This window comes from Pristis pectinata, chromosome 10 (assembly GCF_009764475.1).
Source record: "Pristis pectinata isolate sPriPec2 chromosome 10, sPriPec2.1.pri, whole genome shotgun sequence".
NCBI classification, from domain to species: Eukaryota; Metazoa; Chordata; class Chondrichthyes; order Rhinopristiformes; family Pristidae; genus Pristis; species Pristis pectinata.
Window position 1 is genome coordinate 84307365 of NC_067414.1, and position 15908 is coordinate 84323272.

General features: G+C 39.8%; 2 protein-coding genes across 2 annotated transcripts in view; one reads left to right on the forward strand and one right to left on the reverse strand.

Moving 5' to 3' along the window:
* The window catches only part of ak9 (adenylate kinase 9), a 137864-nt gene extending 124101 nt beyond the window's left edge, over positions 1 to 13763 (reverse strand). Inside the window, 6 exon segments of the mRNA XM_052025445.1 lie at positions 1593 to 1705; positions 7679 to 7775; positions 8775 to 8827; positions 8917 to 8980; positions 10540 to 10671; positions 13730 to 13763. Coding sequence (XP_051881405.1) covers positions 1593 to 1705; positions 7679 to 7775; positions 8775 to 8827; positions 8917 to 8980; positions 10540 to 10659 — 447 coding nt within the window. The 5' untranslated portion in view covers positions 10660 to 10671; positions 13730 to 13763.
* A 177-nt stretch (positions 13764 to 13940) lies between these two features.
* The window catches only part of fig4a (FIG4 phosphoinositide 5-phosphatase a), a 103808-nt gene continuing 101840 nt past the window's right edge, over positions 13941 to 15908 (forward strand). Inside the window, exon 1 of the mRNA XM_052024537.1 lies at positions 13941 to 14188. The gene's annotated coding sequence lies outside the window, so the exon portion shown is untranslated. The remainder of the gene's footprint in view (positions 14189 to 15908) is intronic.

The window sequence follows — 15908 nt, forward strand, 5'->3', positions numbered from 1 at the left end:
CTGATGGCACAGTGAACTCCATGAGGAGATCAACTTTTAAGGTCAGTTGCTAAAACAGCAGTTAACATCTGACAATAATTCAGGACTTCTACATTGCATATATGTGCTTGGAAATCCCAAGGTTGATGCAAGGGAACATTGGCAGTTTCACTGACAATCCCCTACAATATCTGTGACATTAAATTACTGAAGATTGTTAACATATAAAGTAAATGGACAAAACTGTAGCAAATAGATCTTAATGTAGACAAATTTGAGGTCATCCACTTTACAGCTAAAAAAAATTATATGTGCTTTCTTAGCAATGAAATGCTAGTAGCAGTACTGGTCCAATGATTCTTGAGGATCCATATTCATAAATTATTAAAATCCTCTGGGCAGCTACAAAAATAATCAATAAGGTTAATGGAAAGCTGATCTTTCGATAGCAACTCAAAGTAATGCCAAACTCCACAAAGGCACAGTTAGGGTATGCCTGGAATACTGTGAGCATTTTCTTCAAACCACATTTTAGGAGCATTTGTTAACTTTGAATGAAACTTAACCTAGATTTACCATATCCAAATTTTGATATGGATTATATTATGAGGAGAGATTACACAAGCCATGAACAAAATATTGCAGATGCTGGGAATTGAAATAGAACAGAAAATGCTCTAAGGCAGATCAGGCACCATTAGTGGAAGGAGAAACAGAGTTAACATTTCAGATTTTTCCACTGCAAGGTCAGTGACCTGAAAATTGACACAGTTCCAGTTTTCCATCAGCACAAGACTCATCCTGGTGTTAATCCCATCACAATAAGGATTAATTGGTTATTAGCACTGCAGAGTGTGCACAGCTGATTCACCAGGATGTTTACTGCAATGGAGCATTCCGGTTATGAGGAGAGCCTTGACTGGCTGGATTTGTTTTCTTTGAAGCAAAGGATATTGAGAGAAAACCTGATTGAGAGATCTAAATTATGAGGGACAAAGATATGTAGATAGTGAGAAACTTTTCCCCATAGCAGGAATGTCTAAAAGCAGAAGGCACAGGCTTAAGGTAAAGATAGGAGGTTTAGAGGGAATCTGAGGAAGAGGGTGGTTGGAATCCAGAATGCACTGCCTGCAGGGTTGGGGGAGGCAGAGACTCTCAGAACATTTAATAAGTATCTAGACGAGTACTTGAATCACCAACGAATAGAAGGCTATGGAACAACTGTACTAAATGGGATTAGCACAGATGGATGCTTGACAATTAGAAAGGCATTTAAATAGGGAAGATATGGAAGCATATGAACCTAATACAGGCATATGGGATGAAAATCATGGGCCATAAGGAACATCACAGAGTTAGGATGGACCAAAACCATTGGGGGATTTGAACCCAAGGTTTAGAATCTAAAAATCTGAGGTATTGTTGAGATTGTTGAGCTTGGAGGTAGCAAATGGATGAATGAGTTTTCAATGATACAAGTGCCTATCATATTTAATAAACTCAGAGTTTCACCACAATTTTGTAAGTTACCAAACAAAACACAACGATATAACATTTTACCATAAGATTTGAGTTTGTTTAATATGTTAATGTTAGTAACTAAATCATTTTACCTTAATATTAATAATGAAGTCAGGTTTTAGATGCAGATTTCTTATGATCTCTATTTGCTCTGGAATCCTCAAGTATTCCTCAGACAAAGAAGGAAATCCACACAAAATGTAGCCTAAAAAGATTCATCATGAACAGTTAAAATCATGCCTAAATCTGTAAAGTTTACTACTTTCCAAATCTGTATTCCCTTTCACTCTTGTTTTGTTTTAAAGGAACAAAATAAATAATTTGAATATGTTTAGTTCAAACTTATTGGGGACCCAGACCCACTAAAAACACTGCATTATTTATTGTTTAATAACTTTCATTTCCATCCATAATAAGAATTACCCAAACACCTTGAAAAGAACCTTCTCTTGTCTATTCAAGAGGGAATTTTCTGCCACTGCTGGGTGCACAAACCAACACAGTTGTTGAACTGGGACGGATTTGTAAAAGGAGATGGCCTACTTCAAGTATGAACGTAAAAATAAAAATTGGCTATTCAGCCCCTCATGCCTGCTCCTCCTTTCAATAAGATATCACAGATCTTTTAGATCATCGTCATTTTCCTGCACTCATCTCACACCTCCTTGTTCCCTTAATACCTAAAAATCTATTAATCTACATACTGAATATAATCAGCAGAAGCATACCCAAAACCTTTTGGGTAAAGGATTTCAAAAATTCACTATGTTCTGGGTGAAGAAATTTCTTCTCATCTCTGTCCTGAATGGCCAACCCTGTATTTTGAGACAGTGAATTCTGGTTTTAGATAGCTCAGCCAAGGAAAACATCATCTCTGCATATACCCTATCAAGCTCCGAAAAAAATTTCTATGTTTCAATGACATCACCTCTCATTCTTCTAAATTCAAGACAATATAGGCCCAGTCTATGTAATCTCTCCTTGTACAATTTACCTGACATTCTAGGAATCAATCTGATGAACCTTTTGCCGCACTTCCTCAATTGCAATAGGTAGGGAGACCAGATCTGTACTCAATATTCCATATGCTGTGTATCCAGGGCCCTAAGTAATTCAAGCATGACATTTCTACTCTTGTACTCAAATCCTATTGCAATAAGGGCAACAGATCACTTGCCTTCATAATTCTTGCTGTATCTGCATGTTAACTTGCAGTGATTTGTGAATACCCATGTCCCTTTGTATATCAACACCATTCAATCTCCCAATATTCTTTTTTTTAACCAAAGTGGACGACCTCAGATATTTTCACATTATACTTCAACTACCATGTCCTCACCTATGCACTTAACTAGTTCTATATTTCCCTAAAACTTCTCTGCATCCTCCTCACACCCCAAAATGACACCCAGCTTTGTATCAACAAACTTTAATACATTAGTGTCATTCGACTCATTGATGTAGATTGTAAACAGCTGGGGTCCCAGCAACCTTTGGTACCCACTAGTCACAGCCTCCCAATCAAATGAACCAATTATTTCTACTCTCATTTGATAACTCAATCCTCAATACATGCAAGTATATTACTCCCAGTATAGTATACTTTAATTTTACTTAATCACTTTCGGAGTGGTACGTTACGGAAGGCCTTCTGAAAACCCAAATATATAATACCAGCTAATTTGCTATTATCCATTACGCTAGTTACAACCTCAAAAAACTCTAGCAGGTTGATCAAACATGATTTACCTGTCATAAATTTATTTTGATTTATTAATTTCCAACTATTTCATTACTACTTCCTTAAAAATAGATTCCCCATTTTTCCTATTAGTAATGTCACGCTAACTGATCTATGATTTCATATTTTGTCCCTGCTTCCTTCTTTAAATAGTGGGGTTACATTTGCCACCTTTCAATCTGTATGAACCATATTCAAATACATGGAATTTTGGAAGATGACAACCGTTGCATCCACTATCTCAATTGCCCCCCACCGCACCACCACTTCAAAACCCTAGAGTGCCGGTCAACAGGTCCTGGAAATTTAGTATCCTCCAGTATCATTAATTTGTCAAATTTGATTTTGTTTACAATTGCTAATTATTTTGAACTCCTCATTCACTCTAGATCTGTAGTCCATATTTTTTCCAGGTTTTCTGTGACTTTTTTCATGAATAAAATATTTGTGTAATTTCCCTGACATTTCTTTATTCACCAATATAATTTATCAATCTATTAATGACTTAAATTAACTTTAGCTAATCTTTTCCTTTTTGGATATCTTTTGAAGTACTAAGAATAAGCATCCGAAATTAGTTTGGACCTTAGTGCCCTTGTTGCAAATGAACCTGCATCCTCTTCCTGGACTTTATGTTCTCTCATCAGGCAGTCCTTTAGAACTGAGATGACTTGCTTCCATTCTAGTTCCTAGTTTTCTATAACTCTCCTTCCACATCTGGTAATGCTGCCACTTAGCCTTTCTTGCAAAATGTTTGAGAGCAAATCAAAGTACAGTAGATGAAACTCTACTGGGCACTCTGACTTATCATGACAACTGGTTTCATTTTAACTTTGAATAGAATCAAAACATATTGAAAGGGGCAATGGTATAGTGGACAACTCATGTGGAAGTCAAAAAATCTGCCCAAGGCCAAATTAATGGCCTAAATTTTTTTAATCTATTTGTCATCTGAACCTGGTGGGGACATTTGAATGGAAGCAGGGATTGGTATGGTAGTTGAGAATCCAATGGAATTATCTCCTACATAAGGGAAGTGCTGAGGGAATGTATTTTCAAATCAAAACCAGTCAGCAAAGCAGACATAGACTGAATTGGCAGAGATCCTTGCTTAGCTCAGGGTAGCATTCAAACATGAAAGTTATTTATTTTCTAACATACCTTGCTTCTTCAGACTATTCCAATGACAATATCATAGCTATTAGAGTGATATCCTAAAACCATGAGTTAAAACAGGAACATAGTGCTTTTAAGATTTAAATTTGTCTCCCACATTTATCTGAACCTCCTATCATTTTCAATACCAGTGAAGGAAAATTATTGCCTTCAGAAATCATGAAGGCATGATCTGAGATGATTTTAACTCATCCCATGCACAGTTCACATCAGATGTGAGGGGTGGAGGTAAAATGAATGCCTTAACTTGCCTTTCAGCATCATATTGGCTTAGTCTGTGTCAATTATAGTTGCCTGAAAATCTAAAAATTGAAGATGGTGGGAATCTGAAATAAAATCAGAAAATGCTGGAAACACTCATCAAGGACAGGCATGTTAACTCTTTTTCTATCTGTGGATAGAAAAAGAGTTAACATTTTAGGTTGCAAATGCTTTATATGCATGACTTGTTGAGTGTTTCCAGCATTTTCTGTTTTTATTTCCATTACATTTGTACAATGAGAGGGTTAAAAGCAGATCTTTTTATACAATATGGAGTTATCAGCCCACTGTCTCCACAATGAGCAAGTATGTTAATCAGGAAGATAAGTAAAGCAAAAGGTCTTGATTCATAGGGTCCTCGAGGCCTTGACGCATGTAGACGTTAGACATTAACGAATGTGAAATGACAAGATAACTTGTTTTTTCTTGGAGACAAGTGAGACTGGTTCAGTTGACAATGTAAAATTCATTAAGAAATAATTAGTTTTAGAATTGTAGCTGACTGAAATGCGCAGATTAGAAAAGAAGCACAGGCTTTCTTGATTATATAAGTGTGAGTAGTGAACATGCTCATTGGACTTCTCCTTGTACCGGAATCGCGATTGGTGTAAAGGTTCACCTGGGGATCCAAGATGGAGCAGGTCCGAAGGGTCACCATGCACAAGTCCCTGGACAATGGGGGCAAAAGTGTCCCCAATGTCACCCTCATCCTGATGACCACCTTCGTCTGTGGCTGCATCAGGCTGTGTGTGGAACCAAAGTATGTAGGCACCAAGTGTCACTACGTGCCGAGGTTCTACCTGTCCCCGGTGTCGCAAAGGATGGGCCTGGCCCTGTTGCCAAGCAATGCCCCAGTCAGCTGGACGTTGCCGCACTACCCGTCCTTTGTGGAAAAGTTCTTTCAGACCAACACCTTTGACCACGTCCATCAGGCAGTTGTCAGCACGGAACATCCTGCAGACACTGAAGGAGAAGGACTCGATGGATACTGTGGGGTGGTTCCCTGAGCAGACTGTCCAGACCATCTGGCAGAATGCCTCATTGCCAGGACTCACCAACAAGCACCAAGACCTCACTTGGCTGGCGGTGAGAGGGGCCCTCCCAGTCAGATCCTTCCTGCATGGGACGAGATAGTCGCCCACCTCTTTGCGGGCTGTGGGTTTGCGAGGAGGTTGTGGCGAAAAGTGCAAGGGTCCTTGTCACGGTTCATCCCCAGCAGCTGCGTAAAAGAGGATTCTCTGATCTACAGGCTGTTCCTGGGGACACACATAGAGATGGACATCATCTGCCGCTGGAAGGTCATCAACTCGGTGAAAGACACCCTTTGGCCTGCCTGAAACTTGTTGGTCTTCCAGCACTGCGAGATGTCCGTAGGGGAATGCTGCCGACTGGCATATTCCAGGCTGCAGGGGTACATGCTGAGGGACGCACTGAAGCTGGGTGCAACCAACACAAGGGCTCAGTTTAAGGTTCTTCTGCCACTGGAGAGGGAGGGGCGGGGTCAGGCGAGAAAGCCCCTAAAATATTGTAAATATGGGACTGGGTAGCCCCCAGGGAGCTCCCCTATTGAGCCCACAGGAGCCACACACGTGGCATCGGTGCTGTGTTTTTCGTATAAAAAGGTAACACAAATGATTGATCTGTACAAGAATGTAAAGGCTTGCACTGTTTCATAATTGTATATAGTTTGCCTTTTATTATGAATAAAGTTTATCTTGGAATTTAAAAAAAAGGATCTCTGAGATTCTCCAGACCAGTCATCATGACTCGGAGTCCCTGACGAGCAGAAGGGTGTGAGATTAGTTGTTTCATCAATTATTTTACACTGTTTTTTAGACTTACTGTTTTGTACATTGTATATATATCTTTCTCATCTCTTGTTATACTTCAGATAAATACCCTGTAGCAACCTTGAAGTGTTCTTTCTCCCTCAATTGATCCAAATCCTCGAAACCTGCTTATTTCCTGTTACATTTTGCAATGTGAGAGTTGTTCCCGCAAACCTCTTGATTATTATTGTGATGAATAATAACCTTTCGATGTAAGCATTTCAACTCCTCCCTTGACAACAATGCAATGTTATTGCTGAGATGCTAAGGTGCCAAGATATTAAGACAGCTTAGCACCATAAATTGTACCAGTATACAAGACTCTGTGCCCAAGGTCACAATTTTCGCCCCTCAGGGAAAAAATTTCAGACACTTACTGCCACAAAGACAGTCAACAGTCCCTTATAGCTTGCATTAACTGTTAAAAATGCTCTAGTAACAACATGTAAGAGACAAAGAAAATATTTATAAATTCCCTGATCCACATATACAGTACATAAAGAATTAGATGATTTGTCAGAAATGTCAAATGGCACACTGCAAGGAGCTTGATGCATAAACATTCAATACTTGCATGGTCTTCTCTGCTACTGTGCAAGTGCTTCATCCTATTTACCTTGGTTGAAGTTCTAAGTAGCAACAGAGTTAGCTGGACATAAAGATGGAAATAAGAGAATTGGTAGAATTTGACCTAACTCTGCCAATGAGCAACACTTTAGTCAGTAGAGAGGTCTGGCACTTCTTCATCCCATCCACTACACAATACAACACAAACGAAGCAGATCTAGGCACCTTTTAATCCCAGCAGCAAATTGGCAATTTCTTTTCAATTCTTTAACAAAGCCATTCAATGCCCTTACCTACTCTATCGCTACAACCTTCTCCAGTCTGACATCTTCTATATTCTCTGATCTTCTGATTCCTTGTCCATATCAGTCCATTGAACAGTGAGCTTTATATTGCTCATCTTATTTTTGGAATTCTTTCAAGCTTTGAGCTCTATTGCCTTTCCTGCCTTTAAACGTTTTCTCAAAACAACTTTTGGATAAAATTTTCAGTTAACTATCCTAAGGGTTGTTGTTTATTTATTTTTCCTCATCTGTGAAGATCCTTAAGATGTTTTCCACATTAAAAATATCATGCGAACTAATTTTCTTGGAGTTCTACTCACCATGATGACCAACCTCTGGAGAGCGGAGTTTGTCCAACATCAAATTCATTACTAGCTCCTCGTGGATACTTTCACCTCTAAGCAGACATTCTTGAAACTACAGGAAAATGTGTAACATAATACTTGTTTCTAATAAAGTTAGTCAGTCATACAATTATAGTGATACATGATGAATTTTAACTCAATGCATTCAGTATTGCTGTTATTCTGGGGAGCAGGGTTTATAAATGGGAAAGAAAACCAAAATAAGATCACAATTCAAAATATATAGTTATGAAGAACAAAACATGATTAACAATAGTGGGAAAGTCAAACTACTGTTTCATACACACTCCTTGACTTGTGTATTCAAATGGAAAAGAAAAAAAATTGAACAGTTTGTTTTTTTCTTACAATGAAAAAAAAATCATTATTAATGAAACTTCCATACTCATGGGACTCAGAAGGCTGGGGTCAGCAATACAAGGCTGACACGAGACACACAGTTTTCACTAAAAGTAATTAGCTTTTTGGAAAAAATCCCTTTTGGTGCCTTTAGTTAGAACCAAAACAATAAATGTGCTTTTCAGTTTTAATTTCATTATTAAAACTATGTGGAATTTCAGCTAGAGTCAATTGCACACTCTACCCAGCATATGAAGTATGTTTGAACATTCAGTTTTTTAAATGATTTATTTTTCTTTTCAACAAAATGATTTTGATAGACGTGTGCGAGATTATGATGGGCTCAGATAGGCTAAATAAAGAGAATCTGTTCTCATTAGTGGATGGTTTATAAAAAACAATTTAAAATGAAGAACAAAGGTTACAGAGGGAGAGAATGTGACAACTCTTTTTTCTCCCCAGGGTAGGGTGAATAGGATCTGAAACTCAGGGTAGTGAAAATAGAGTCAATCAGATCCTTCAAAAAGGAAATGAATAGGTACTTGGCAGAAAATCATCTTTAGAGCTATGGAGGAAGAGCAATGGAATGGGACTAATGAGATTGCTCTACAAAACAGCTGATATGGACTCCATAAGCTGAAGTGGATACTTCTATGTTGTAACAACTCAATGTGTGCCTTATTAATGCAAATCAATAACAAAGCTTCTTTACCATTTTCCCAGTTTCTGTGTTTTCATCAAGGTTTTGTTGTATAAGTTGCTGAGCTGTAATCAAAATATCAACAATATGTGATAACAAATATTTTGAAAACACAAATATTTTATTGTAAAACCATATTCAATCTAAGACTTACGTTCAACTAATATTGATTTCCATGCCTCTGCTAAGCTTTTAGCTAGAGTCCTTTTCCCAATACACTGCAAGAAAATACAAAATTGATATTTATGATTCATGATTTATTAATTTAATGATTTGTAAAAAACTATTTTATGGTACAAAAGTTACTAGCTATGACAAAAAATCTTTTATGTAAAATTTGGATCACATTTATTTCAAATGCAAATATCTTTTATTTTTGCATACATATCTGTAGCAATTGGTTTTAATACCTGTGGGGTGGGTGGGGTCATATTTTTGTGACACTCTGGACATTGGTGCAGCTGGTAAAACATATTGTGACAGAGTAAGTGTCTCTGTCCTATTAAAGGAGACATCTGTGGTTTCTGTAATTGAGTTAGCAGGCTTGGCAGTGCAAATAAGAATAAACAGATAAAGATATTAAGAAAGAATTATTTGACCTGCTAGTTCCAAATGAGCAGGCTATGGAATAGAAAAGGCACAAGGGGGCACAGGGTTATTTCTAAAGCAATTAACCTCTGGAGGACGGTGGAGAAAGGTGATAACTTTGGAAACATTTATGGTTACTGGAGGAAAAGTGGCTTCTAATAATAACAATCCTGTTGAGTACAAGTGATATTTGAAAGGAAGCAACTTCGGTGGAATCAAAGGGATATTTTTTAATGATCAGATACTGACCAGAGCAGGGTTCTCATCTTGGGTTGGTTAAGAAGTAATAGCTAAATGTTTTTAGATTGGTCCAGGAAATGCCCAGCTATGCTGTGTAACCTTAGAATTGGATGATGCAGGTAACATGGAGTTATGCTTGGTGTATTATAATCACAGTATGAGTCAGCCTGGAAATCTGTATCTGGGTGACATTCTTGCAAATGCTCAAATAAACCTGTGCACAAGGGATTTGAGTGCCTACTAATTACTGTAGGTGCAGAGAGTGACTAACTCCTTCAATATGGCCCTCAATATTAACACAATCAATCATACTTAAAGACCATAAGATATAGGAGCAAAATAAGGCCATTTGGCCCATTGAGTCTGCTCCACTATTCAATCATGGCTGATTTACTTTTCCCTCTCAACCTCATTATCCCGCCTTCTCCCCGTAACTTTTGACACCCTTACTAATCAAGAACCTATTGATCTCTGCTTTAAATATACCCAATGACTTGGCCTCCACAGCTGTCTGTGGCAATGAATTTCACAGATTCACCACACTCTGGATAATGAAATTCCTCCTCATATCTGTTCTAAAGGGATGTCCTTTTATTCTGAGGCTGTGCCCTATGGTACTAGACTCTCCCACTACTGGAAACATCCTCTCCACATCCACTCTATCCAGGCCTTTCAATATTCGGTATGTTTCAATGAGATCCCCCCTCGTCCTTCTGAACTCCAGCGAGTACAGGCCCAGTGCCATCAAATGCTCCTCATACGTTAACCCCTTCATCTCCGGATCATTCTCATAAACCTCCTCTGGACTCTCTCCAATGCCAGCATATCCTTCCTTAGATTATGGGGCCCAAAATTGCATACAATATTCCAAATTCGGTCTGACTAATTATTACCATAAATGCAGTTTAATATGCTTTTCACTATTATTTGTATAATTGTAATTGCTTACTGGTTTTCCTACAATGAAGAAACATGTAGGTTTTGACAGCAAAAGCTCTCTCTCTGATTCATCTTCATCAATTATATCTGTAAACACCAGTGGTGCTTGCTTATGTTTTTCTGCTTCCATGTCATCGACATTCTATTGGTAAAAATAAAAACTGTGTTATGCAAATAATTTTTGTATTAAAAAATAAGAAATTAATTAATTTGCATGAATTTTAGAACTTTAAAGATACCTCCTGATGAATGAATGTTCAATTTATGAATTTTTGCTATTACACAATTGACTCTTTAGGATAATATCCTTGATTTATGATATTTTTCATTATAATGAACAATCTTTAATGTGATGGAGCAGGGAGAATGATTATATTGATACTAGCAATAAGCTGCAATTAAAATCCCTGGCAGTGCAGACATGTCAACAAAGATCATTATTCACTCATCTGACAACTGTCCTGAAATACACAGACCATTGAAATAAGAATCTACTGAAAGTAAACACAGTTTATTAATGTAGTTGACTACTGACATATTTGGCCATTGGAAATAAATGTCTATTAATTGTAAAAGAATGTTATCCCCAGAAATGCATCATATGTCATGAAGGGCAGAGATGTTATAATAGAGAGAATGGAAAAAGGGTTAAGCGGGTGATTAGAGGACAGAATCAATGACATGTGTCCCCGATTCTGATGATAATCCAGGAAAAACAGAGATCATTATGCCAAGACATGAAAGAATGTTAGGGAGATGGATGGATCTTTTGAAAGTGCCAATACCTTCAAGGCGATTCATGGCTGATTTGCATACTTTAAGAGGTATACATCGCCAATTCTAATGAAGAGTCTCAGGTCTGCAACATTAACTCTGTTTCTCTTTCCACAGATGCTTCCTGACCTATTTAGCTTTTTTCATTTTTTTCTGTTATTATTATGTAAGAGATGTACAAACCTGCATAATATTTGTCTTGCAGGGGAGGCAGTGGCTGCCAAAAAAATTCCAAGGGAAATGAAATAAATAATCGGGGAAGATGGCTGTTCTCCTAAGCAAGTGTTTAGTGTGGATGAGACGGGGCTCTTTTGGAAGAGGATGCCCTCATACATGTTCATCTCGCAGGATGAGAAAACTGCACAAAGCTTCAAGACAGCCAAAGATTGTCTTATCCTTTTCCTTGGAGGCAATGCTGAGGGGGTCTGTAAGCTTAAGCCCCTTAGAGAACCAGAGGGTGCAATCAACAATGCCCCTGGGCATCTGTTTAACAATAAGGATGTGGCTGATAACATCCATGCCCACTAACACCACTTCATTGTGGCAACCAATGAACCAGGGTGCTATTACTACACTTAAGGCTTACTACCAGAACAACATGTCATTTCAGATTTGAGCAGCAATGAGAAACCTACCATTCAGGAAAATTGGAAGAGGTACCGTATCAAGATACAAATAGACTGCATCAGTGCTAGACAATGTAACATGTGCATCAATTCATAGTATATTAAAGAACTGATGGCCAGAGTGTGTGCACAACTCCCATGGATTTATGAACGTCACCTATCTCCAAGATGCTATATCAAATTGGTAAATGAGACTGGGTTTGAAGAAGTAGACTGGGAAGAGATACTAGAAATGCATAGCGATCAGCTCGCAAATGAGGGTCTGAGCAACAGGTGTCCCAGGAGGAACAAGCAACCACCAACACAGCACCATCACCACCAAAATTACTCACCACAAAGTGGCTTTTGTTGGGGTTCTACCACACTGAGAAAGCAATAGCCATCTTCAAAGATGATGATCCCAACATGGACCACTGCATTAGATGTAGCCATAATGTAGAAAATGTGGTTTTATAAGGATGAAGAATGGGAGAACTGTCCAGATGTCCATTGACAGCTCCCAAGTGAAAAACAGAAGGACTCAGCAGATCAAGCAGCATTTTTGGGAAAAGAAACAAAGTCAACATTTCAGGCCATGAACCTTTCATTTAATATTCTTGTTTTGGATTTCCAGCATCTTCAGTACTTTTTTTCCAAAAAGCCTTGCTCATCAGCCACCAAGGAACAGTCACATTAAAAATTCTCTTCTTTAACATTACACGCTTCATCAAGCACAGGTTCACCACAAACAACATCATTCAAATACTAGGAACAATTCTGCCTCTCCTCTTCCCTGCTACCACCTTGACATACAAAACTGCCATGAATGAGGAGCAGCAGTGGACTATCCAACCCTCTGAACCTGCTCCTCCATTCAATAAGATCATGTGTGATCTGATTGTTGTCTCAACTCCACATCCCTGCCTCCTGCAGTAATCTTTCACCTCCTTCCTTAAATTTACCTTAAAGAAGGTTCTACTTCCACAGGCCTTTGAAGAAGAGAGTTTGAAGACTCACAATCCTCTGAGAGACAGCCCTTATCTGGAAAAAGTGACCTCCCAATCCTAGATTCTACCTGTCAAGACCCCGCAGGATCTTGTACGTTTCTCTGGTAGAAGAATCACAGAAGTCATACTTTATTTCTAAAGCACTCTTATGAAAACCTATTAGTGGTGAGAATTCACAGTGCACTCCGAAAGACTTGAAGGTTTATACATAAAGTTGGCTAGCACAAAGCAAGAATTTGGTATGGAAAATTCCAGCATTGTTTGTCTATGTCTGTGACTCTTTGGTAGTTATCCAATAAATTTAATTCCCCTGCCTTCTCCCTATAGTCCAACATTCTTAAATAAAAACAGAATATGCAGGAGATATTTAGTAGGTCAGACAGCATTTGTGAAGATAGAAACCGAGTTCATATAAAGTAGTTTAATCAGAACCTTTGCTTTGACATTTTAATTACCATATTAAAGTAATTTAATAATATTGATAACAAAATCATTTAACAAATTTGAGATTTATCCTACAATTTATTTCGACCGAATATATTTAATGGTCCCTTTATTCAAGGTATACATCTTTTGACCTATTTAAAAATGTTTGTTCATATATTACAATTACCATGAATATTCAACAAGTAATCAAAATTTGGTCTACTAAAGTTGCTACGACTTTTTAAAGTGATTTTTACAAGATACGGTGCAGAGTCCACACAGTTGACTATCTGTAAATTACATTCCATTTACACAACATAGTATTTTTCAACAATATTGTCGAGTTGCAATTATAGTTTACATGCATTCTGCCTTTTTGTTAACTTACAACTTATCCCGATGGCTATTCCCTCTTCCAAAATACGCGTTGCAGAGATTTTTTTGCAGTTGGTAGCTATAGAAACACTGTAAGCGGACGCGAAACAAGTCCTTGTGCATGCGCATCATTCGTACTGCCATCTGGGAACTGTAGTCTGTCTTTCGACTCTGAATCCAATGTGTTGGACTACAGTTCCTGCAGGGCAGCCACTTTGCCTTTACCATCCCGATTTCGTTTCTGAACAAAGCCCTTACATTAGTAAGGATCTTTCATTTTAAAATATGTTCTAGTCAGCGGGTCACCCGTTTTAAGTATATATTTGTTTTTGCTGTGATCAGTAAAGGGGAAATTGCGTTTCGTACCTGACACAAGTTTGTCTCTTCAGCGACCCATAAGAATTTCAGTCCCTCCCTTTCTGAGTGCTGGGTGGACAGTTTCCTGTCTGTCCACAGGCTGACAGACTTCATTGTGAGTAGTTTTAATTTTGCCCCCTTTAACTATCCTTATAAAGTGTTCTGCTTATGGGAGAAACGCTAGTTTTCTGTGTCCTGGACTGTTGAAGCTGCCAGAAAGAGATTTAACAGCTTGAGGTGAAGCGCATCCGACGGTATGGTGGCCGGCGGCGGCGGCTCCCCCGTGGCTTCTGAGCCCCCCGTTCGCGTATCGAGCTGAACCGTGAGCGGTTATCGGTGCACCCAGGTTCCATCCGGGAGGCGGCCCGCCCTAGAGGGCGACGAAGCGGAGCAGAGGTGGCGGCTGTGGAGGTGACTGCAGCCTCCCGCCCTCCGCCGCTCGAGCGGGCTGCAGAACCGGCGGCGGTTGGCGGCGCGTGACCTGCCGAACCCGTGGTCTCGAGCAGCCTGATGCGCGCCGCCGCCGCCGCCCGGGCATCAGCGCCTGCCCCCGGGGGGGCGAGGTGGTTTGCACAGGCACCCGCGCCCGGGCGGGTGCTAAGGCGCTTTTTGGGCGTCGCGGTGAAAGGGACCAGGAAGGCCTCCTTATAGGGCAGAAGTAGTTGGAAATCTGGTTCACTGCTCCAACTAACAATCGTATAGTGGGACCATCAATGTCCTGATGCAGGGCTTCGACCCGAAGCGTCGACAGTTCCTTTCCTCGCCACAGATGCTGCTCGACCCACTGAGTTCGTCCCGCAGATTGTTTGGTACTCCCGATTCCAGCATCTGCAGGCTCTTGTGTCTCTGGTTTACTGCTCAGTGAGTCGAGCAGCGCCTGTAGGCTTCACAGCTGCTTAGCTGGCTTGTGTGGACAAGGACATTTTGGCGCATCAAACAGCATATGTGGACATAGACCTCCTGGTTGTAAGCCATTTCAATTCCCATTCCTACACTGACCTGTCCGTCCTTGGCTTTCTCCATTGCCAGGGTGAGACCCAACGCAAACTAGAGGAACAACATCTCATGTTCCACCTAGGTAGTCTACAATCCAATGGTATGAACAATGAATTTTTCATTTTCAGATAACCCTGACCTCCTGTGTTTCTTCTGCCCCCCGCCCCCCCCCCCATCTATTTTCGTCCAAATCTTGGTTCCATCCACTTACTACCCACACATTTCACCCACCAAATCCCCACCCCCATTGCGTTATGCCCATCACCACGGTAGTGTAGTGGTCAGCGTAACACTATTACAGCCCCAGCTATTTGAGTTCAATTCCAGCCACTATCTGTAAGTTCTCTCCATGTCTGCGTGAGTTTCCTCTGGGTGCTCCAGTTTCCTCCCACATTCCAAAGATGTACAGGTTGGGCAGTTGTGGGCATGCTGTGTTGGCACTGGAAGTGTGGCAACACTTGCGGGCTGCCCCCAGAACACACTACGCAAACGATGCATTTCACTGTGTGTTTTGATGTATATGTGACTAATAAAGATATCTTATCTTCCTTACTTATCAGATTCCAGCACTGGTAGCCTTCGTGTCCCCACTTATCACCCTCCTAGCTGTCTTCACCTTACCTTCCTTCTCCTGGCTCCACCTGCCTTTTTTTTGTCTGTCTCCATCTATCATCCACCTGCCTCTGTCCCCCTCCCCTATCTGGCTTCGTCAGTGTGTTGTCCTTCACCCCTCCTCAGTCCACTAAACAATTAGCCCAGTCTCATCACTCCCATCTTTATACTGGCTGTCTTCCTTCTCTAACATCAGTCCTAAAGCAAGTTTTGATGCAAAACATCAA